The following is a 25,713-nucleotide window of genomic DNA, read 5'->3' on the forward strand; positions in this document are numbered from 1 at the left end:
TTGAACAGTTAAACGAGTGTCGCGTCGATACTATATTTCTATTCTACGATCATCTTTAGAGTGGTGAGCGTATGAATAGGGAATGCTTGCTCATAAATTCAAATAATTGCGTTATGAAAAGTTTTTCTTTCTTTTCTCCTATAACATAGGACATAAAGATGTAGTTTCTGTGATCTGGAACGATATAAAGATCAAGTGGTTTCAAAATCTTTATTTCGGCTAATAATTACGAAGTAAATTAAGTTAAGTTTGATGCCTAAGGTGCATGCGTACCGAGCGATAATTCAAAGTCGATTTTCTGGAAAACAAAGCCTCAAACGAAAAATTTTTATTCTATATTTTCGACTTCTTTTTTCGCGTAGAATCACCCCCTTTCCGCTTGTACCACCAGTTACCAACCACCCTGTATATCGAACTAGAAATTATTTTCAATAATTCAAATGTAGTTTCAAGACCCTAAACCAAATTGACCAGAAGACAAATTGAATTCCCTAACTTACCTAAGAATTATTTCATCAATTTTAAATAATTAAAAGATAAATATTTGAAGATCTAATATGCAATCTCCCGTCCCATGAAATATTCTAAAGAAATGCTTTTTCTTTATACTCTACAATACAATTTAATCGTATCCTTCCGTGCCCTCCAGCACAATGCATTTGCATAGATTCGAACTTTGTATCTGCCTCTGTAAAAAGAAACGAGCAGTACACACACACAAGATTGTACCTTTCAACAAACCACTTTTGTGTGATCGTTACACCTCGCTCGGGGACAATCTGCTTGGAAAGTTCTCAAACAGTGTCGACATGCTCGAAATCGACGAGTGATCTCTCGTATGACGGATTGTCGAGTTAACCGAAACAGTCCGTCAGAAAATAGGATTACCGAGAACCACACAGTTCCAAGGCTTTCGATTCCACCTCGGAATTGCGAAGGAGAGCGCGCGCAAGGTCTCGATACTCCAAGTGACAGCGAATACTCGGATATCATTCGACACACGCGAATACTCCAGAACATATACACAAACGCTGTATTTTGTTCATGTACGTTCGTTCACGAACACGATCGGTAATTGTGTATTTGGCCCGTCTCATCGAGGGGAGTTTCACCTCAGCCTAAGGCTAATGATGGTTGAGTGACTTACTGTTTTGGGGAACAATACGTGTTCGTATCTTCTTCATTTAGTCACTAGGAGTCTTAGATCATTAGTTGGATAAAAGTAATTTAAAAAATTTAATAAATAAGAAAATAGATGTTTGAATAAATTTGCCCTTTAATGCTAAGAATATGACGTAAAACACGAGCTTAAATGTTTATATTTAGTAATTCACTTTGTACTTAGAAAAATTCTAAAAATTTCGTATAAATTAATATCCAGTTTAATCGTTAAATAAATGATTCTGATGTCCCTTATATTATTATCTAGAAATTGTCCTACATAAAAATTGAATAGGACGTTTGCGAACCAATACGAATAGAGATTAAAAGATTGTTTTATAAAATTACTCTCTAAATATCCAAAAATATGACTAACAAAACGTAAACGCAACTTATTTTAAATTATTAACCCAATTTGTTCATATATTGTTCATTGTTTTAGATATACTTATTCATTGTTGAAATAGAAAAAAAAAAAAAAATAAAATTAAGGTCAACGGGTATTTTTATAAAATTACCAATTAACAAAGACTGCCCCAAATCATTAATATTCTCCAATTTCTTTCCGTTTACACACCTAGTTACAATTGTTAAAAGAACAGTGTTTAAACTCCAGAAAAGACGAAATTAGAAACGAAATCAGAATCCCTGTTAAAAAATCTGTCCATTGTTTACAATAAATTTTACTTTGCTAAAACTTCGGCGACTGTACACGAACGATCTTTGAAAAATATTTTCCACACAATTTTCATCTCAGATCCCTTGACACGCTCTTCTCGAAAGAGTGTTACATCTCCGCAACAACGTTTAATAGGATGTTTATGGTTTAGGGCAGCAGCCTTCAGAAAGATACTCCTTTCGTCGCGCGATAGACGTTTTTCTACCATGAAAATTGCATTCGCCTGCTGTTCGTAAATCTCCGGGGATATTAATAATTGCGAAATCCTGCAGGAAAGGTTGATCCAGTTATCGTGTGGGAGCACCGCTGCTAGATTTTTAAAGCTTTGATGAGCTTTCGAGAAAGCTGCTGATTTAGTTCGTAGACACTCCAGACTTAGCTATTTCCTTCCAATTTTATCCGAAGGTCGTTGATTGCGAACGGAAATTAATGTTTATTTATATCTTGCAAACTTTAATTTTTTACTATCTCTTGGCTTTTTATTTATACCTACATTTAGATTTCCTTTATCTGTTCCTACACTTAAAATTTCTATTTTCACTTATCAGTTTTCTTATAGATGAGATGCAATCTAATTTTCTTTCTACCTACATTTAGATCTTCTTTATTTATATCTACATCTAAAATTTGTATTACTCTTTACTAGCACTTTTACCAATAGATGAGATGCAAATAGAACTATAGATATCTAGAAAAAATAATTACTTTCAACTAAATCACTAACCTTCCCTCCAATCCTATATTTTGTGAAAGAAACATTGCAAATATTTATTATAACAATTTCTGTTCGCGAAACAGTTGCGTAGAATCTTTATTCTGAATAATTATTATAAGAAATCGGAATTCCTATTCCTACTTATGTAATTATTATTGTCTTTTATACAATTGAAATCTTCTGTTTTTGAAAAGAAAAAGTAGTCTATTATGTATTTCTTATTATTTATTCTTACTGTGTAATTGTTTAATAATAATAGATCAAAATATGTTTCAACTGTATACTTAAAAGTCATATTTGATAAAAGAATTAAAAAATTCAATCTGTATCATAATTTTTATTCACCACTTATTATTGAATTACAAATTACAGACGAATGATGTACGTCAGTGAAACCATTAATCGCCTCATATTCCGATTTTCAACCCACGAATTAAACAGTCTCTAGATTACAACACGTAGAAAGCCGTAATGCATAAAGGAGTCCGTTGTTGCACGAACGTCTCGAGAAGATCGTGTTTTCAACCTTCTTCAAACGTAATATCGCTCGTAAAGGAGTATCAAGAGATCTCTGTCGCGATAAAATTGCTGCTTCCTCACAAATCTCAAAGATATGCGCAGCCCATCGTTCTTGATTGTTTCTTTGATCCCTATTGTTCCAAGAAAGTGGATGCTGCTATAAGTCGAGAAAAGAAAAACATATTTTGACCGTATCTGAAATTTTCTAACGATACTTTCGAAAAAGAGACATCGTATTTTTGTTTTTGGAATTTTTCATATATTCGAGTTAAGGACATTAGGAAAACTTCGAAATTGCAAAATATTATTTTACGCGAGATTTATTAGGCGAAACGATGATTCCACGATACGATGTTAATTAGATTATTCAAAAAAGGAAAGGAACTTGATCAAATTTCTTCATTCCACGAATAAAATCATTAATGGGTCTATCGTATAATTTTGATTGCCGTAGAATTTATATAAATAAACGAAAGAAAATTTATTCGCGCGTCAGATTTATTTATTAAATAATCTTTAACCAAATATATTCCTTACATCTTCTTTTTTGAAATTTACACAAAATATGCGAAGAAGAAATTCTCACCAAAATTCTTCATCAGACAAGTATATAATTTTTGTATGCTCGTAACGAAGAAATTTCATGAAAAAATTCTAATTAACATCTCTAAACAATCCATATTTGCTGATATCGTCAAGCTCGAAATAGTCAACGACCAGTTCTCTTTACACTTATTAATAGTTTCTGAGGATGTTTAGCTATTTAATAAACTCAACAAAGCTGTGTAAACGCATATTCATCCTACAATAAGATAAGAATGTTAAATTATACACAGTTTGATACTCCGCATTTGCTTAGAGTCTTACATTTGAGTAAAATTCCCCTTGGTTTACACGGAAATTTCCAACTAGCGTGTTACAACGAGCATAAAGTCTGACGCGAATCGTATTTTGTATTAAATTGTTTCAATTTGGAGCTTTACGACAGCAAAACAGCAGTAAATTTTATAATACCGTGCGGATTTTATCTTTTCTTTTAGTTGCAAAAAAGATACTAACGAGCAACGTTTATTAAATAGCATTTTGTATTTAGTAATTCTTAACTAAGCACAGGAATTAAGATTTTATCGAATTATTTTATTACATTTTTAATTAAATTAGGCATAAAAATTTAATTGGGAGATTTTATAAGTTATAAAGTTTGTGCGTTAAGCAATTTATTGAGTTTTGATTGATATAAAAATAAAGTTGCTTAAATAAATTGTTCTATTAGATTATGATCATCTAAAATGCAAAATTTGTCAACGTTTCAAAAATTAGATTCAAATTAATCGTTTATTGTATTTTAAAAAATCTTTCAACCGTTATTGAAATTTATCCATCGAACTAGACATGTATATTATTTGAATATTTCTTCAAGCTTTTCTAAACTCACTGAAAGCTAAAATGTTGATTCATCTCTGTTAGCCAAATGACTATTTGGCTTGAAATTGTATAGGATATGTTCTCTTGCAGATCAGTGTTCTACCTACGACCAGATATACGTTGACAGGTCACGTTAAAAGATGTATGTACGCGGAGATGTGCCACAGTGATTTATGGATTTCACGTCGAAATGAACGTGTCGTTTGTTTCAATTAAACATGGTATTAGAACGCTTTCAGACAGATTCATTGAATACTTAATCAAATTGTAGTTGTCTTTAACAATTTAATCCTACAATAAATACGTGTACACAGCTATTTACAAATTTAGTTTCGATACAATTTTTTCGAAAATGAATGAAAACAAAAAAAAAAAAAGAAAATAATAAGAAAAGAATGATAGAATAATACAGATTTTGTGTCTATACTATATCAAAACTTAAACGTAACTTTTAAATAAAATAATAGACATAGAATGAAATACATATGGGTAATTCTTTTAATTTAATCATTGACTAATTTTCACTAATTGTTTTATATCTTTATATATTCTCTACATCGTTCATATCTTGTTTCAAACTTAATTTCGATCAACAATTCGCCGACACATAAACCTAATGTACCTGATCGCGAAGTATTTCGAAGTATAAATCCGTCGATACTGCATTTCGAGTAATTTTGCTAAACGAAACCATGCAATTATTGTATTTGTAGGATGGTTTAATCAATATATACTTATGCGAATTTACCCGGCTGTTTATAGATCCGGAGACAGAATTAAATTGGCTTTCGGTAATTAACTAGGCACCTGTTGATTTAAAGTAACATTCTGGAAAACATTGACAAGGCCCGCTCACGCACGTATATTCTAATTACTATAGAAGGATACTGGACAGAAAATGCAGGACGGCTGTTCGATGTTGTTCATGGAACGTTCCACCGCACCTTGTATTTTTCTTTAAATTGTCACTGGGTTTTTTGAGCTGTCTTCGTCATGTTCACAGGGAAACATCTGGCAGCAGCTTCTCTCCTTCCACTTCATCCTGGAACTAGTCAACACCATTCCGTTCACCATCACGGTGAGTCATTCACTCTCTATATTTTCTACGTGTAGCTTTTTAACAAATTTAACACATCCCTTTGCTTTGTATACTTTATGTTAGATATAAGGTAGTAATACGTGCATTCTTATATTATTTACTTCTTATCGATAGAATTAAAAGATTAAAAAAATAATAATAAATAATGTATAGAATCAACGATACATTGCTTTTCTAAAAGATATTAAACGAAGCGGAGATAAAGTTACAAGGAAACAAGAAAATGAAATCACAGACGTTTCACGAATATAAAGAAAATATCGTAAGAATAGCTGAACAATTCGCCCATTACATTTTCCAAGCGTCGAGACAGAAGTGCATAAAGCCATGAAACGGTTTATTAAGACACGGCTTGGTAAGAAAGAGAAAGGAAAAGGTTTCTCGGGCGTTTGGAGCCCGCGGCAGACAATAAAACGAATTATATCAACCGTGTGATTCCTTCTGAATTCCATTCCACCGAGAAATCCATAAAAATCTACCTGTTTTACGTTCCTTCTGCACGCGATATCAAAAGATTCTAATGGAACTTTATTGGTCGAATCTCGAACCACGATATATAGCCGATCAGCCATGGTTATGTTAACGAGCTATCATATCGAAAGAGTAAAGAACTTGTTGCTTTGCATCGATTAGATATACAATGTCGATGTATACAGATATATACATGGACGCTTTTTCCGAACTACATATGTGAAACTAAAAGTTTATAACAATTAAGAACCACATAGAAAAATTGTGACAAGTAATTTTCTCGATCTTTGGACTTTCACGTTGCTTAAATAACTAAAAGAAAAATAGAAATTTCATACTTTATGATGTAATTATTTAATAATAGATAGGACAAGAAGAAAATATGGAAAGAAAGTAAAGAAAAGGAGCCTAGTCTCTAGTATGCTATTGCTTTTACTGATTCCAGAGCTCTAGAACAAGTGAGTCGATATTTAACAAACTTCTGATTATTAATACATTCGCAATTTTAACCGAATAAATTAACGACTATGTTTAATGGCTACAGAAATATTAATTTTTAATAAATTGAAAATTCTTAATCACAATTTGAGGAATTTGGTACTATTAATTTAATAGTATTTCTTCAACGTGTAGGATAAATTAGATTCGATCTTGGTGTATCGATCTGTGCCCTATTGGGACCAACCCTGATTTGAAAGCGAACAGGATTTAACAACATCGGAGGATTGTGCACGGAATTTAATTGGCTTAGACTCATTAGTATTGTGTCACCTCGGTGACATTTCAGCAAATCCAGTAAATCCCAAGTCATCGCTCCTTATAACTATAATCACTCGTAAAATATTTGCTCTATGGGACGTAAATAAATCTGATTTTAAGAAAAATGTAACCCGTTGACGATAGCCATGCAATAGCCATTTTACAATAGAAATTTTACAAAATGATGTCTTTGGTACGTAACATTTTCTACGCTGATGTGTACATGTTAAAGACATAATCGAATTATTGACTGTATCAGTCAACGATTTCCACGATCTTTTAATATTAAAATAATTGTAAACTTTGTCGTGCGAGTAAATTTATAAAATTATTGTTTTAATTAGTTTGTGCACGTCAAGTTTTAATATAAAATTTCCTTCAAAAATGAAATTAAAAATTTGTTCTGTAAAATATACCGTGTAAAATAAATTAAATAACGCGTGTAATATCAAAATATATATCGCGATCTAAAAAATTATAAATTAATTTTAAAATTATTATACGTTATACAATTTTTGTTGACTGTTTTCTGTACATATATATGGAGATTCGAACAAAATTAAATGCTGTCTATATGGGACATTTCACTTAATTCGATAGTAGATTAAAAATATGAAGACTCTCGATATACAATTATGTTGCACTCTGAACAACATTAAAATAACGTAAAAATAAGTGCAGTTTCGTTTTTTAGGTCAGCATTTACATCACATGACAAGCTATTCGTGACTTTCGAGCGTGGCTTATACTTTTTTTTTAACGAGTTTCATTTTTAAAAAGTCTATCATGAGAACTTCTTTTCCCTTTTACGTTAATGATCATTTACGATTATGATCATCTAACTGGCAGTCTATAAGCTTCAATTAGCTTATGAACTGATGCCAATAGCTCATCAACTTTCTAATTAATCACGCATCTGAACATTAATCATCACTTTTATGTAATTTCAATTCAATTCTCTAAGCGTGGAAATTACCAATTCTATTTCATTTTATATATTATATTAGCATATTTATAATTTGAAAATTTACGATATAGTATCTTTATTTGAGGTTCCAAGCTTTTCAAATCGTACATTTTTTATTTCGAAGTTTGTATTCGTCATCAACGAAATTTCTTACATAATCTCGCTTCCTTTCTTCCAAAGAAATGTTACATGGGTGTATAAAGTATCTGGAGGAAACGGTGATGGACGCTAATTGCTGTCACTTCGAAGCATGTTTGCTCTTCGATGGTAGAGAAGCGAGAACAATAGGCAAACTCATTATTCTTGCGTGCATTTACAGTTGCGTTTGCAAATATATATATGTATATGAAACGAGTCTTTCGTTTCTTGAATTAGCTTTCCACAAAAATTATTCCGTTTACAAATGATACACAAGTACAGATTGAAATTAGTTTAATATCTGGGCGCTCTCGCGTAATAATTTATTAACTAATAATATTAGCGAATTGTACTGAGTGTGGACAACACACTTCTGTTGGACAAATCATTTTTTATAATTTTATGATTTTATGTTGAACAAGACGATTAAAGATCGCTCTTAAATTTTTGTTTCATTACCAATTTTGTTACTGCTATATGTAAAAATTTATTAATACCGATATAATTTTGCTCATAATGTTAGTTCGATCATGCAGGAGAGCCTGTTGGTAATAATTATATTAAACGATATTTAGTTATTTACGGTAAATTATTAGGCAGTAATGTTAATAGCAAGTAGCGTGATTAGTAGCAAATTATTAATTATATTTTTAGCTACTTTATCCACCAATGCGAAATCTGTTCATCCCGGTATTCCTAAACTGCTGGTTGGCAAAACATTCGTTGCAGAATATGTTCGTAAGTAATCGACATATGCCACTTAGTATTAAATTATTCATCTTCATCTCGTTATCATCGATACTTGTGTTTCAGAACGATCTACACAGAGCTATGCAAAAGTCCCAATCAGCTTTAAGCCAGCAACTTATGATCCTTAGCGCTACGTTACTGTGCCTTGTCTTTACTAGGTGAGTAAAATTATAAATTATTCTAAATATTTATTATTAAAGTAACAGAAATTTAGAAATTCAAATGCAAGTTAATAATTTTTTTCATAAAAATAACAACACGCATAATGTCACCGTCATTGTGAAATAGGATATAACATTATTCAAAGTAATCTATTCAACTTAAAGGTTTCATGACAGACACTAAATACATAATCTTTCGCTTATAATAAGAAGAAAAATATTTTCTCGATTTTCGTAAATTCACCACAACCGTGCGTAAATTTCGTTCTCTAATTATAAACAAATAATATTTATCGAACAGAAGCATAATCATCTTGTGTAATGAAATAGTCTCTATCTTTCCTTTAATAACTTCTGTTTTCTTCGATGCAACGAATGAACGAATTAAAATTCCGTCTTCGCGCTGGTCGACTTTTCTCTCGGTTCCTTAGCCGTCCACAACAATTATGTAAGTTTATCCAAAGCGCATGTTACGTGGCTTGCATACAAGTCATATTACATTATCCAAATAACGAGGAAACTTTGCCAATCAGGAACAGACGCTTCCATTTCCGAATTCTCAGATTTCCTGCACGGTGTTACGATTTTGACAGGGAAACAATGATCCCGGGCTTAATTTCTTCGATTCAAAGATTCTTTCGTCGAATTTATCACGAGTCTTTATTATCAAGATACATCTTGATAGATTCGAAAAAGATATGAAATTTGGTATTATAAGAGTAATTCAGAAATTTCAAGACGTTTATTTAGAATTTTCTTTTAATTTCCATTTCAAATAATTATTCTTAACATGCAGTTCTCATTTTTACATAGATGCAATACAAGATTATTATATCTAGCAAACGCAATTTCCAATTTGCTATCAAAACTCATTATACCATTCTAAAGGCACTGCATTTGTTCGAGTAGCTACACGTTGCTCAACCGATAAAAGGCAATATTCCAGGAAACTCGAAAATTGTCAATTAAATCCAAAGAATAACTATAATTCCGCGTACTTGTTAAATCTATAATCTAGCTGGGATATTCTCTTGGAGGGTTCAATATGATGTTTTATCCATTTAGAATGTATGACGATGTATATAATAACATCCGCGTAGGATTATTGATAATACAAGATACCTCAGTGGACCAACACCAGCGTTTCATTTCTCCCGTACGTATTATTAACTTGCTCCTTTGCTTGCGAACCACGAAAAGTTCGCTTGACGTCGATGTATTTATTATGCGAATGACGTCAAATAATATTCTATGCTTGAGAATTATGTAAAATTTCCTGCATCCATGTTATCCAACACCTGTATTTTGTATTATTTAATGAGATAAACGGAAAGTTAAACAACCAGTGGGATAGGTATTCTCTATTCAGTACGTCGCGATGATCTCGACACCCTCGATATTGCTTTATCGTTCAACAATTGATATTGTTCGTTGAAAGAAATTTGGTTATGTAAGAAAGTGTAGAATAAATATCAGAGATATGCTAACATTTGGACTCGTGGAGCATACATACATACATACATACACGTACATACGTACAGTGTTTATAGAGTATATATACCAAGCTTTTTAACTAAGCTTTCTTAATATATTTATTGAGATATGTATAATTTTATGTGCTAGACTAGGTTAGCTGTGTAGTAGTGATACCTGTATGTGAATCAGTGTATGGAAGTACGTGTGCGCGCAAACAAAGGAATATAAACTGTTCGGTTAACAGGCTGGTATGGAAGAAGGTGAGACGCGTGCAAGTGTGTATCGATGAATATCTTTGAAATCGCTTATCAAATAAATATATAACTATTCTGATATAAATTCTAAGTGTAAATTTAGCGTTCCTATGCCATTATTTCGGCAATTAAGATCCAAAATTCTCAGCAATATTCTATAGAATGAATAACAAAAAGGATGTGATATAAGTGCACTGTAACAATAGTTCTAAATATTCTAGTAGGGTCCTTTATTCCGGACTACTCGTCATCATGAGCCTTGTCATTAAATCTGCCGACATCGACGTCAATTGAAAGTTAAGATTTGTCCAAGATAGTACACGCCGAAGCCTACGTGGTAAAATCGATACGCAAAGGTGTTAACACGCGTACATGTTTGCACATTATTGTGCATATGTGTGCAATATCCTCGTAAGGATTACGATCGCGCCACGAAGGGATGAAACTTGCCTGATTGACCCAGATCGCAATGTGGGACAAATGTTAATAAGTAATCGTGGCGGCTCGTGCAGATGGATTGGTATCGCCATCGATCGTCCTGATTCATTATTTACGGTGTAATTCTAGAACGGCGTACTTGTAAGCTCGCCCTTGCCACCGCGACTTGGTCGGATGTCCCCTATCTGTTGGCCGATCACGGCATTATTCGGAAGTCGTTTCTCAAACGGGGGAACGAGGTAAGGTGCACGTACTTACGTTGTCACGGTTCGCCTATGTTCGTTCGTTCCACGGTGAAATATTTTGGGAGCGCAGCCGTGGCACAGAGAAACGGCTACGTTTCAAGGGAAAAGACGCTCGAGTCGAATTGCTTCCGAACATTTGTAAAACGATGCAGAAACTTGAGTTTCACGAGTTTTGAAGAGTATAAATTAGTGTCTGAGAATTATCACGAATTGTTACAATTTACCATCGAATATATCGAATTTGGTTTAATTTAGAGAATTATCGTTCAACGGATTCATTTTTTATTAATATTGAAGATTAACTTGTTTTCTTTATTAATATATGTAATAAATTCGCGTTAAAAGGACAAGGTTTAAGATGATACAACGAAATTAACGGGGACAAAGAATAAGAAAGGATAGAGATTTAAAATAAGCTACAAATCATTTATCTCGTTTTCAAGGATCCAATAGTCCATAAAAATCTAAAAAACAGAGAATTCAATAACATAAACGAGTCAAACTCGGCCTAATTACTGCGTAACATATAATCTGTTTCACGATCACGTATTTAATTACGGCGAAATGTAAAGCATTTGCGTCAACGTGTTTTTTAATTCATAACAAAACAAACCTGTTCGACCTGTCGCGTTACATTTTTTATACGAAACAACGAAATGATAACGTTAACCTGGTAACAGCGCGGCGAAATTATGCGTGCAGCTTGCACACATTCGCGAATAGCACGCGCCAGTTAATGAGCGAAATTTATTATCCTCTGGTCCAGTTATTGCGCCGGACCAGACGTTATCTATTTCACTGTCACTGTGAAAATCGCTTGACGTTCGCCTTACGAATGGGCTTGTCGCGCTTACAAGATGTATAGTTGCCGCCACACTTCGTTAGAACGACTACTTGTAGAGTTTACAAGGAACAGGCTCTGCTTATAAGCTGCATTTCTCGGAGTTAAACGGAACGAGCAACTCTTCTGCACAATCAATATTGATAATGCGGCAGGGTTAGCGTGCCTGCGTTCTTGAAAATAGATAGAATAAGTGAAATGTGCTATAAATGATTATCGTTACCCTGGACGAAATTTTGTTCAATGAAAAGGTACCTACGTTCTTGTCTAAGAAAAATTTACTAAAGATATTTCATTGCTCTATAAACGTGACGTTTTTATACAATTATACAATTGCACAAAAATTCCTGTTGTTTATTATTTATTCTGCTATCTAAATCTATATTCGATATCTATATCTTATCTATATTGCTAAATGGCGAAAGAAATGTAATTTTGACTTATCGTTTTGACAAAGACATTATGACCTGCGTAATAAAGTTTCTTCAATTTTTCATGAAAATATCTTTTAAGTTTGTCCGATTTTGAAGATCAGAATTTTTATTTCGAAACCGATCAGATCACACTGCGCATGATACACAACAAGATATTGCAGTATCGTGACCACTATAGTTAATTTATTAATGATAAGTAGATTGAACAGGTGTTGATTGTACAGAGAATAATGTTCGTTAAACATGAACTAATCGCAGCAAACGTATAATAACCAGCACAACTAAATAAATAATCAACGACTCGACTCTCATCAACGCAATCCGCACTCTTTGACATCTCAACTCGTACTGTTATTAATTCGTTCTGTGTCCCCTAGCAACCCCTTGTCTTCCGTCCTAGCCTCACTACATACATGCTGGGCAACCGCTCGTTTATAATTCACACGACACCCCCCCCCCCCCCGGCCCCCCATCCATGATACTACAATATTGTATTACATAATCATTATAAATGTATTCTGTAATTACATGGCAGAAGAACGATTATCTAGTTAAATCATGAAGTTGTAGATCTCGTGGCAAATCTTTTTATAGGATCAGCCAATTTGTATTCGATATATTATCATCATTTTTTAATAATATCGATTCTATTATGTGGTGAATGTAGCTTCCGAATACTGGAACGTTATTATCTAAAAAATGGAAAAGTTTTCGGAACACGGGCGAAAATCAAGCTATAGTTTAATCGAGTCGTGCGAATTTACGCGGCATGTGACCAACTATCTGCGTGCAGTGTAACCACGTTCATAAAAATTCATGTGTTTTGGATTCATGCGTTTAACGCTCGTATGAGTTCGCGCATTCAGAAGCCAGAAGATCGAAATGCATCATTAAGTATGCATATACAGGCAAAATTTTGTATATATTTCATTGTCCTGACGAACTATCGCTCTAACAGATGATACGTTTGAAATTTGTCAGAGCACGAATCTACGATAGCTTAAGTCAACTCAACAACTTTTAGGTATCTTCTGGAAAATTGAACCAGTTGTCATGTCAGAATATAAAATCTGAAGGTATGTCGATCGACGCGAAGTTACCTACGGCATCGATACCACACTGTGGGAGTAACTAGAATCGTAATAAACGTGCAAACGATTTTGAGAAACAATGCGGTTTTGAAACGAGAAACGAGTCCGAAAGCGCGAGGATAGTTTGAATATTTGTTGATACACATCAACGCATTCGAACGCGAAACGAAAGTCGTCCAATTAAAAAAGCAATATCGTTCCTCTGCTCTCGCTATTCAACGTTTCTTTGTTTCGTTTTTTTTTTCTTTTTATTTCGGTTGACTCGCCAAGCAGCGTTTTCGAATGGGAATACTAAATCGCGCAATGAAAATTCGTACGAACGGATCAGGCGATTTTGTTTCGACGTTTCGTTTGAATTTCGATAAATAATATAAGGCGAATATTGCCTTGAATCAGTTGAAGGCCAAACTGATCCATTCTATTCGATAATCATTTTTACACAGAATATTTTACAACGTTAGCGAATTCAAACGAAGGAATTCAACGCTTTAAAATTGTTCATTTTTTTTTTTTGCTGGAAAAGCCACGTCGATAAAGGCTATTCCTTTGAGGGAAGTAGATCTGTCAATTGTTAACAAAACTAATCAAAATAGCTTATATTATATTGGAACAGTTCTAAAAATAAAGAAGATAAAACTTCTGAAATCTCCTGTCGTCGAAACATTGAAAACAATTGTCTGGAAGAATTCTTAAGTATTTCTTTAAATCCAGCGATTACATCTTACGCGATACTATTAAATTTATTTTAATTTAAAACACTTGACGAAAACATGAGAAGGTATTTGAAATACATCTCTAAATAAAAAAGGACTCATTATACAATCAGCTCGTTATAGTATAAAAATAGTTGGTTAAACACGAACAGAAAGAGAAAAGACCAATTCGCACAAATATAAACCCGATACAGATATGAGAACGAGGCCGCATGCATAATACGGACTGCTGTCGTTTGTAAATGTTCTTCGTTAGAAAGAGTTCGCTTTTACCGAACGAGGTAAACGTTTTTTTAACCGCCAAGTTTCAACGATCCTTTTGCTTTCTCGAAGATGAAAGAACATCCGATGGTATCCCTTGATGATCGAGAAATACGAACTACTAATTGTACAATCGGTTCCAACCGACTATGAATCATACATTGGCCGGTGTAAGGCTCGACTTATTCTCGTGTCCGTAAATTATCGTCTCTGAAACACGGCGACTTGAATGAGCAGTGAAATCTGTGGTCTCGTGATTCGTAAAACGCGTGTTTTAATTTGCCTGTTTCAGCGTATGTGGGATTCAACACTTCCAGAGAGCGGGGCACAGGCATCTGAATCTGTTTCAAAGCACATATTACGTTGTAGTCACGTTTTCTACGGTCGGCTACGGGGATTTTGTACCTGACATTTGGCCCTCGCAGCTTTACATGGTCATCATGATCTGCGTTGCTCTCATAGTTCTACCAACTCAGGTATGTGTTATGTTTTACGAATCGTAGTTTTGCCGATACTTCGTCTATTTCTTAATAAACTGCGAGGAAACCGATAGGACAGTAATATATCGATAGCTGAATTTCATATTAATGTCTGGTGTTATACGTGATAACTGCTTTAAATTATCCAGTTTAATTTTGCATTCGTGCAAAACGTTTTTACGACAATTGACACAATTTTCCGCTGTATGAAACGTCAGAAAGACAGGAAGTGTTCGACTATTACTTTCTGCTATTCTAGCGATATTTATCGTCCGGTGAGTAACCAGTCACATGAAACTTTATTTCCCTTTTAACGACGAATGTTACGACAGAAACGATGCGACGCGTGCGTTTGCTGACGATCGTAAAAGCGCTATCGATTTTCCCGTGATCATTGTCTGACGAAAATCGAAAGACAGGTGATGGCGTGAGACTTTTATATCCTAGAACTTAATGGTCGGGAAATTACTTGAACTTAATGGCCACAAATTCCTATACAGCAATTGAGATATCAGAAACTTAATGTTGCGAGATTCGATACGTAATATAAAACTCCATCTCTTAATTGTTTGAATTTTATTTGGGATACTCTCAACGGATATCATTGCGTTATAGTCGACTGTAAGAAATGTGAATTAACTTTATGCTGAATTATTTGATTTTAATTTATACGTTATATTTCATGGTATTTCATAATGATAAATACCCCTGGTAATCTTTATCGTGTTACATTTCTTATATTAAGTTAATTAATTTGAGGATATTTAACTCTAATTTGTATTCTATATTTTATGCAACAGAACGGCGATCTTCGTGGTTTGAAATACAGAAAACAAAGGACAAAATTTCATCGATCGAACGATCTCTTTAAATTTACTGAAAGGCAATTTTTCTAGATTTCATAAGTACGCGTTGGCTACTCACCGCTGTGCCATCGTGTCAAGTGACACAACGTTGAATTATTATACATGATCTACATTTAATAAGCCCAGTTTGGAATTCAAATTTAAACTAAAGCGCGATACCGACACATCTCTCGAGTTCAAGTGCACATAATCCTTTTTACGAACGTGCTACGGTATAATAAAACAAGCGAATAAGTATTTCTATCTTGACTAAACTGAATTTAACTAAACTCACCTAAACTCGACCAAATTAAGATACTAAAAGTAAAAAGTAATCTCTCTCCACAGTCGTGTCATCAATCGTTACGTTAATTAATGATTGAATAAGCAAATAGCTAATAATCGTTAATATAGAATGTTGTTTGAAGCTCTGCGAATGGTTGCAATGATATAAAGTCAGCGATGTATAATACGTATACTGCTTCTATAACTGTGAATGTAATTGTAAATGAAAGGTACAGCTAGTTATCATCATAAATGACTTCGCTACAGTAATTAATCTACGATATACAAGTAAATAGCGTGGCATACAAAACTCATTGCCAGGCCTTTGTGTGTTTATGAAAGGATTCATAAAATTTCGATGTGTAGCGTGTAATCTAATTAATGTTCGTCGGTAACAAACGTTTAATTAAATCCTTTATGGTGGCGGAAGCTAACCTAAATACCCTATCCTACTTGTTGACCGAAATCATTGACTAATGACAGTAGGAGATATCAAAGGCTAGCTGTCGGTTGATGGCACAGATTGCGATGACAGCGATAAACGTGCGATTCAGCCGTCAGGACTGTCGATGACGCATAATACGCGAATATTCTGATAAGAGGAACCCTTAGGATACAGATACATCTGCATAATGAATTAGAATTGACAGAATTTAATGATTTAATATAATTTTCGTAATGTAGTGTTATTATTTTAATCGATGCTTTTCAGTCTGTTATATTGATCTCAAATCATTTTTACAATGCAATTGTAAAATTACGATAATTCTTCGAACGATGGTATAGTTCTGTTTGACATTTATTTTGAAATAAAAATATTTCCTTGGCAAATACAACTTTTCGATAAAATTATATTTAACGATTTGCAATTAAAATTAGAGATGTTTTGCTAGAGCGACAAAAGCATGCGAAGAAAAAATAAGTATAGCAATTTTTTAAATTGTTGGAATTTAAGATTCATAAAATCTCTGTTTCAGTGAAAACTCTAGAAATTTGTCAATATATTAGGTTGTCCGAAAAGTGTCTTTCCTTTACAGACACGTCTTTTACAACGACGCATCTTCCATCAGCATCAGAACAAAATGGATCACACGTAATTCGATAAAATAATATAAAACGAAAAATGTTGTGCATCGATTATTTCCTTATAAAACGTAAGAAACTTTTCGAACGACCTAATAATTTTCTACACTCTGCAACTCTAAAAGTACCTTCGAAATTAATTTTTTATCTCAATAAAAGTTGTCCTTGTATTTTACTCGAAAAACATAGGGAATACGATTATTCTACGATAATTATAGTCAGCCAGCTAATAAACGACAAGTAGGTGTGTAGTGACATCCGAAATTTCTCTAACAGTTTGAGCAATTGGCTTTCACGTGGATGGAAAGACAAAAACTAGGTGGCTCGTATTCCTCGCACAGAGCGCAAAGCGAGAAACACGTGGTGGTATGTAGTACAACGCTACAAGCCGACACCATCATGGATTTTCTAAATGAATTTTACGCCCATCCCCTTCTACAGGTGAGAAATTCGATCGTGTAATTACTCTTGACCGATTTAATTTCCTTCTCGATTTTCTTCTCCATTTTCCTCTGTTCTACTGACATAGTACACTTTCAAATTTACAAATTCCATTTTAACAATTATAATTCATTACTTTACTATTAAAGTGATTAAAGTGAAATTTAAATCAACATCTTAACGATATCAACGCTTCACGCGTAATTATAACGCTTAGAGTTTCGGTATATTCTTGGCAAAAGTTTCATGAATTTAATTATAATTAGGACTACTACGTTGTATTATTGTCACCCATGGAGCTGGATACCACGATGAGAATGATTCTACAAGTGCCCATTTGGGCGCAAAGGGTAATCTATATTCAAGGATCGTGTCTGAAAGATAGTGATCTTACCAGGGCGAGAATGAACGAGGCCGAAGCCTGCTTCGTTCTTGCTGCAAGAAATTACGCCGACAAAACCGCTGCTGACGAGCACACGATACTCAGGTCAGTTCCGTTTGAAGAATTGAAAAAACAAAAGAAAAATCGTACGTGAAACATTGATAAATTATTAACTTATCGAACGATTCATTTTTAACAATTTTATACACATGAAGAATATGTTGATAACATGTCATATAATATACAATAACTTTTCCCGTTGACCGAGAATAAAGAAGAATGTCTTATCGATATTTCGATGATCGGCAACAGGTCGTGGGCAGTGAAGGATTTTGCACCAAACGTTCCTCAGTACGTACAAATCTTCCGTCCGGAGAACAAACTTCACGTGAAGTTCGCGGAACACGTGGTGTGCGAAGACGAATTCAAGTACGCCCTTTTGGCGAATAATTGCACGTGCCCTGGTGCTTCAACCTTGGTTACTCTTCTGCTGCACACTTCCAGAGGACAGTAAGTATAAAAGCGAATCTATCTATTGAAAGAATTACACAGAAATCAATCAAATAGTGTTCTGTCGTGGTAAGTCATTAATTAAAGTTTATTAAGAAGATGAAGAAAATGATGGGTCTGTCCCTGATTTTTTAGAGAGGGACAGCAATCGCAAGAAGAGTGGCACAGGCTGTACGGTAAATGTTCCGGAAACGAGATTTATCACATTATTCTCGGAGATTCTCGATTTTTCGGCGAGTACGAGGGTAAATCCTTCACTTACGCGTCCTTTCACAGTCATCGTAAATACGGGGTGGCATTAGTCGCGGTCCGCCCAGCGGAACTTCCGGAATTTTACGAAGATACCATCCTTTTAAATCCTGGTAACTTTCAAATATCGTATAATTTACGCATGATATTCTCACACTCAAAATCAAGAACCACGTAAATAACAACTAGCCCCAACATGTCACACTGAAAGACGTATTTCTCCCCAAAAACGTATTTCTTTTTATTTAATTTCTTAACTGTCAAAATCTATCATCGATCGAGGTTCTCAAAAATGATCTAACTCGCTTCAACGTATCACAAGGTCCGCGACACATAATGAAGAAAACGGACACCTGTTACTACATGAGCATTACAAAGGAGGAAAATTCGGCGTTCGTGGTGGCGAACAACCAAACTGGAACCGTGGCGGAGGGTACGCAAGTGGTCGTGGAGACGAAGACCGATGGGACCGGAAACATGAACAGTAATTCGGCAAGCAACACAACAACGAACAACACCACTACCACGATGAACTCTGGCACAGGGGCAGGCACTACAACGACAACGACGACGATCTCTACCAGCTGCACGATCGCCGGTGGTGATGGGAACGGTACTGCAAACAAGCCCGGTGCCAACGAGCACCATCGTTATTCCAACAGTTGTAACAATGCGCTGAACGAAACAGCTTGCTGCAGACAGGAGACGACCTGCACGGGGCCCCGTGGACAGAACGTACACGGTACACAGGCACACAGGGCCCCACAGGTTATTTTGCAGGTCCTCCCTAGCACGCCCACACCACTCGAACACCACAACATACTCGCATCCAATGTCCACCGTGAGTGTCGCATGCGCTTGCCCTTATCTTCTTTCCTTTTATCTTACTCTCTTTTTGGTATTGGTTCTCGTTGTTGTTCCTTTCGTCTTTTTCGTCTGATTTTGGCGATACGATTTATAGCTGTACTTTGATATATCCGTTTTCCCTTCTTTTATATCGGTGGACAATTTAATCTTGCGCAAGGATATTTGGTCTTTTTTATACGTTATGGGAAGAAAGGTCGAAGGGCAGGATGAAGTTAGTACGATTATTAATGAATTATCGTTGTGAGAAAGATGAGAAGAGTCTCTATGATATTAATGGCAAATGGTAATGTTTCATTTATTTCGCGTTATGCGGTAGAAATAATGAAGAACGATAGAGTGGATTTGGTTCTAACGATGCCTCTGTATATTGGGATTTATAAATAATTAATTTGTCAAAGAATATAGTTTAATATAACTTAGATAGATATAGTTTGAGAAACTGGTAGATTGAGGGAATATTTACTGAATAAAAATTAATTATGGAATTAACTGTAAGAAGCGTCGAACACATTATCATGTAGTTCTATGTTATAACAGTTATCACAAATTTATAACTCCGTCATTTCATACAGATCCACTTAAAACGATATATCTTATACCATAACGTTACAATAGAAAAGATCTTGATAAATTATACTTGATGAATTAATGTTATCAAATTTTCTGTGGGTGATATATTTACGTGTTAGAGACAGACATTCGTTAAATGTATGTTACGGCGGGGTACTTTTTAAAGAAATATCGCGTCAGTTTTTAATACTTGCATAGTTATAATAATTGGTACACTTATATTCTTCGTATCATTTACGAAAAAATTGATGAAAAGATATGTTGTATAAATTTCAACAGAACGGTAAATCGATCTACGTAGTATAATAATGTAAGATTGATCAGGGTTTCATACGTACCAAATGAATAATACATATATTAGACGCAAATGTTATGAATTTATGCTGCATTAGACTTTAATATGTTAATTTTGTTGGTACTGATCTCTCTCATTAATTACCATTCCTGTCGCAGTGTAACTAATTTACAGTTCTGCATGCAGTAGATTGGAACGTATAAAAGCAGATAGAAAGTTAATATGTATGAAATTATAAATGAATACTTTACAGCGTTAATTGCTAAATTACTTTCTACCTTTTAAATAAATAGTTCCTTGTTTTATCTAAAGATATTTTTATTTTCTTAACTCAGTTTGCTTGTACTAATCGTTTAAATTATATTGTTGATAAGAATAACAAATAAACATCTAAGCTTAGTAGCATGGCTTTATAACTTAATGCAATGTTTTTGCATTATGTAAATGTTCTTTTCTCTCGTGACTTGTAGATGCATGTTACTATATAAAAAAAATACGCATGCATAGAATTGAAATTTATGTATAAGAGTTTTTACTCCGAATATAATTTGACTCGTATTAACAACACTGACACATTTTATGTAATTCCTTCATTTTAAACCATGGTGGATATCAAAATAAAAAATATTTTAAATTGCTTAACATTAAATAATAATAAAATCTTCTATGTGATCTGCTATGTGATTCAAATATAGACGAACGATTTCCTACTTTATTTTCTTTTCTTAAATGCAAAACGTTCGCATTATTTTAATCACTAATAAATGGACTCCATAAACATACATACCACAAAACAGCGTTGAAAGTTACAAGAGCGAAGTGTTCAGCTTGCGAATAATAATCTTCGATCGAAATAAAAAAATTGCCACTATTACTTTGCATTGTAATAAAATTACTAGATACGTAAAAAAATTCTAGTTGAAGATATATAACATCTTAATTGATTTTTCAATATCACTTATCAAATTGAACAGATATTAAGGAGAAAAAGATATTAAAAGAAACGCGTCGTAATTAATCGGCGATTAAAGGATAAAATATTGAAAATAAGTGAACAACAGTACACAGTTTTGAAAATTCTTTAATTTACACATAAACTAATATCTTTTCATGAAGTGTTTTAGAGGATATCTTTTTATACTTCTCTTTTTATCAGTCATGATGAACGGACTGTATTTCTATTTTTATTAGAAACTTTTTCACATTTTTAGCAGTTGTGTGTAAATAATTGTTAATAACAGATCTTTAATTTTATAGCAACCTATTTAGACCCAGGAGGATTTGGAGATTCGCGACAGTGTTTGAAAGATGGAGGATCTTCACCGCAGACACCGATAACCGGAAATCATTTGGACGTTCCACGGTCCTTAGATCCGAATCCCAATCTGCTCAGTCCCGAAATTCTCACACAAAGAAGAGGTAAATTAATGATTAAACCAGTATTATTCCGTATGCTTAGTTAAAATCTGTAAACTCATGTACAAAGACAGATACGGAAATATGAAAGTAGTATAAGTCAACAATAATAGATACAGGAGAAGAATTTTGCAATTTTTGAAGGAAACACACGATGTATGTCAAATAATACATTTTTAAACGGTTACTATTTTATATCCAGAGTGCTAATGCAATAAATCATGTATTGTAACATGTATTTGATAAATAATATTAAAAATGGAAAGATGGTGATTCTTCTTTTAATCGCTGCCAATCAACGTTTAATTTCCAGGCCACTGAAACATATAGCGACGAAGTATAATTAAGAAACTGCTTGCTCCTAAATTCAACTAATTATATTACGAAAAGTATCATGTATTTCTATTTGAAAATATTAGAAAGAGTCAGAATAACCATCTAAACACAATTGTACAAACCGTGCGCGTACCAAAGTGTAAAATACATAAAATTCTATAACATGCGAATTCCTATAAAAGAAATTACATGAAAACGTTGCAGGAAGTAGGAGACCGAGCATTTTACCAGTCCCGGACATGTTAACGAGCTCAACCTTGCATCTTCCCGGTCAAGAGTCTTTAGACCACGAAGGTGACGAGTCTGAGGACGAAATGGACGACGACGTACCTTGGAGATCGCCCAGCGAGAAAATAGCGTGAGTATGATCGACCTCTGATCGCAATTCATTTCATTCCTTTTTTACGTCCAAGGTCGGAAGGATCGAAGGTACAAGGTTTCCTAGCGCATCTAATGTGAACGCGAGGAAACTGACGGTCAAAGATTAGCGCTCGCTACAAATTTATAGATACGTTTATTAGATAGATGAGAAAGCTGGTTTCCTCTCTTTGACAAATCCTTTTGATCTATGTACTAAAGCACGATCGTGAAATCCTTTACGAGTGAAACGATCATGCACTATCTCGGGCACTTGCATGGCACAGTCTCTTGTGCATCGAACGTATTTTGTGTATAAACTTTTTCTACATATACACATATGCATATCTATATACTACATATTACTATCATATGTACTATATATTGATATACGAATATATACTTATATTTGTTTATATATTTATACATATACCGGATGAATGTACCTTGTTTGTCATTGTTTTTATATTCTGAATATTGTACATTATACCTCTCGATATTAGTTTTTAAGAAGAACATACTGGCTACTTGAAATATTAGATTTTGCATTATACTACGTCAAACTATTTAGATTATTATTTAGCGTTATATATATGAGAGTATTGCCGGTATTTTCTTTGGAACGCAATAAAGATACACTGTAGGATCGTACAGTCGATAAAATATTCATTGTTGATATCTCGTTTACGCACAATCGTTCCATTATAGACGTCTATATATTTTGCCATTACTACAGACGTACAGTCTGTCTGTTCATTTATTAATTTGTACGATAATATAAATTAACGTGATTCGATTTTATTCAGTGATATATAGATTTCTTTGGTGAAACATTTTACAATTAAAGACATTCAAATATAGAATCTCGTAATATTCTCCATTGAATTGTGGTAATGAAGTAAACGTTCAAACATCTCGGAGACGAATCGTCTGTCGTTAAGGATTAATTAAGTAAACGAAAATCTGTACTATCTTATCAGAGTTACTATCTATTATAGGAAACGACGTTTAGCAGCTACGCTGCAGAAACTATGCACCATGCTCATCTTGTTTCTGCACCCCTAGATGTTATTTCCTCTGATCGTCTATTCGACGTAACGTACCCATAACGTAACCCTATCAATTTCCTGTCTTATAATGATTTAGTAGCGTTTAGAAGATCGCAGGGGAAAAACATGATAAGTACGTTCTTTTTTATTTTCTCCTTTCAATAGGAATTTACGATTAAACGCGAGAATTTTAACGTGACACGAATAAAAATAGAAATAATCTGTCAGTTTGGGAAATGTAATTATTTTTAAATAATTGATAAATCAGCGAAATTTCGTGGAAAGCTAAGGTATAATTATTAAAACAAAGAGCATTTTAATATCTTCGATATTTCGATACTTTGGTATTGCGACGAACAATATTTTGAAAATTTGAAAGATGTGAAAACACACGTATTTGTCGAAATCAAACAGAGCGAGAATCTTTCAATTTTAAAATTGCTTCCTCGTGAAACAGAAAAAATGTAACTCGTCGTGTTCTTCCTTGTAGTCTTTATTTTCAAAGATACAGAATCTACATTTTCTCTTCTTCCCATCCAGTATTTACCGTCCGACACTTTTCCACACCTCCGTCACATCCGTGCAAACACTTTTTTGGAAATAAAGTTTCCGTCCGATACAATACATAAAAAATTCGAAACGAAATTTGGTCGAATTGAAAAAATTTTGATTTCGAACGACGACAACAACAACGACGACGACGACGACGAAATTTCCATCTCGAAACGTGGAACGTCGAGCGATCTGAAATGTCCGAATGTCACGGTGACAAGAGACAGACAGGGCGAATAAGGTAAAAGTTTTGGAGCACGAGAGGTCGTTGTCACGCGAAACCTGTCATTCAACATCCTAAAATACAATTAAACGCAAGTTTACGTTGATGGTCGGTCTGTCCTGTATGAATGTCTCTCGATGCCTGTGCCACACTAATCGACCGTCGATGGTATTGAATCGCTGCTCGATGCTGTCCTGCCTGACACCCTATATGTCCTCATGGATGTTTTCGATGTCTTCCTTCTTGCATCGTCTTTATGCACTGCCGTCTTCACGCACGACCTTTGCCCAGCAGTTTCAAAGGGTGAGTTCACGTTTTTATGCTTCCGTACAAACTATCGTCGCGTCGCGTCGAGGGAACGTTCAGAACGAAAACGTCGAATCGTTTCGAATTTTCGATATGTTTCGCTTCTATTGCAAAGTAACGATCGAACTTACATTTGATTCGTATAAAGTGACTGTTCTGCAAATTTAACTTAGATCTACGAATTTAAGAGAAAAGAATTTTTCGATTAAGAATTACGTCAATTTAAATATCAAATTGGTAATAACCTTCTGTGAAATAGATCTTTTCTCTATAAAGGGTTTCGCGTGTACGTGTGTAATATTTTGGTAATTGAAATCAACGCTTTATCTTACACTTAAGGGTTATAAAATCCTCTGTATTTTTTCTTTTTCTTTTTTCTTTTTTCTTAATTAATACTTTGCTTCGGTCACGTTATTAATAGAAAAAAAAAAATTGTTTTTATTTCGAAACGTTCCCTCGCTTATTACCTATCATAATATTATGTATAGAGAAAAGGGAAGCGTGAATTAGTTCATGCTCTTAAAAGATTGATTAGCCAGACACTTTCCGCAGCATGCATATTTCAGCGGAAGTTGTGGCGCGTGATCGCGAGACACACGCGAAGAAAATGGGCGAAGGAAGTCGATAAAGAGGTCGCGGTAGATACGCAGCTTCGGAATTTATTAACTGATTCAAGCAAACTTTAGTCATCTACATCGTGCATCGAGGTTCGCTGTTTAATACGGCTCGTTGAATCGTTTGCAATGGAACGAGCTCTGAAATTGAAGTTATTCTGATACGAAACACGCGGCATTGCAAGGTGAATGAAGTTACGAAAATGTTGGACGTAGCCGAAATGAACTTTCCATCGGGTCGGATTGATCGGTTTTCA

At 34.2% G+C, this 25,713-nt stretch overlaps 1 protein-coding gene across 12 annotated transcripts in view; it reads left to right on the forward strand.

Annotated features, from left to right (window-relative positions):
- The window catches only part of LOC122568223 (potassium channel subfamily T member 2), a 203,790-nt gene that overhangs the window by 163,196 nt on the left and 14,881 nt on the right, over positions 1 to 25,713 (forward strand). For 8 of the 12 annotated variants that reach the window (XM_043727721.1, XM_043727717.1, XM_043727712.1 and 5 more), the window contains 12 exons: positions 5,503 to 5,577; positions 8,588 to 8,671; positions 8,747 to 8,841; positions 14,890 to 15,073; positions 17,566 to 17,730; positions 17,997 to 18,217; positions 18,425 to 18,622; positions 18,758 to 18,984; positions 19,194 to 19,712; positions 21,861 to 22,022; positions 22,560 to 22,713; positions 24,831 to 24,839. In XM_043727721.1, the coding sequence (XP_043583656.1) occupies positions 5,503 to 5,577; positions 8,588 to 8,671; positions 8,747 to 8,841; positions 14,890 to 15,073; positions 17,566 to 17,730; positions 17,997 to 18,217; positions 18,425 to 18,622; positions 18,758 to 18,984; positions 19,194 to 19,712; positions 21,861 to 22,022; positions 22,560 to 22,713; positions 24,831 to 24,839 (2,093 nt within the window). The remainder of the gene's footprint in view (positions 1 to 5,502; positions 5,578 to 8,587; positions 8,672 to 8,746; positions 8,842 to 14,889; positions 15,074 to 17,565; positions 17,731 to 17,996; positions 18,218 to 18,424; positions 18,623 to 18,757; positions 18,985 to 19,193; positions 19,713 to 21,860; positions 22,023 to 22,559; positions 22,714 to 24,830; positions 24,840 to 25,713) is intronic. The other 4 variants (XM_043727715.1, XM_043727716.1, XM_043727723.1 and 1 more) reach the window with 4 other exon arrangements.

This window comes from Bombus pyrosoma, linkage group LG6 (genome assembly GCF_014825855.1).
Source record: "Bombus pyrosoma isolate SC7728 linkage group LG6, ASM1482585v1, whole genome shotgun sequence".
Lineage (NCBI taxonomy): Eukaryota > Metazoa > Arthropoda > Insecta > Hymenoptera > Apidae > Bombus > Bombus pyrosoma.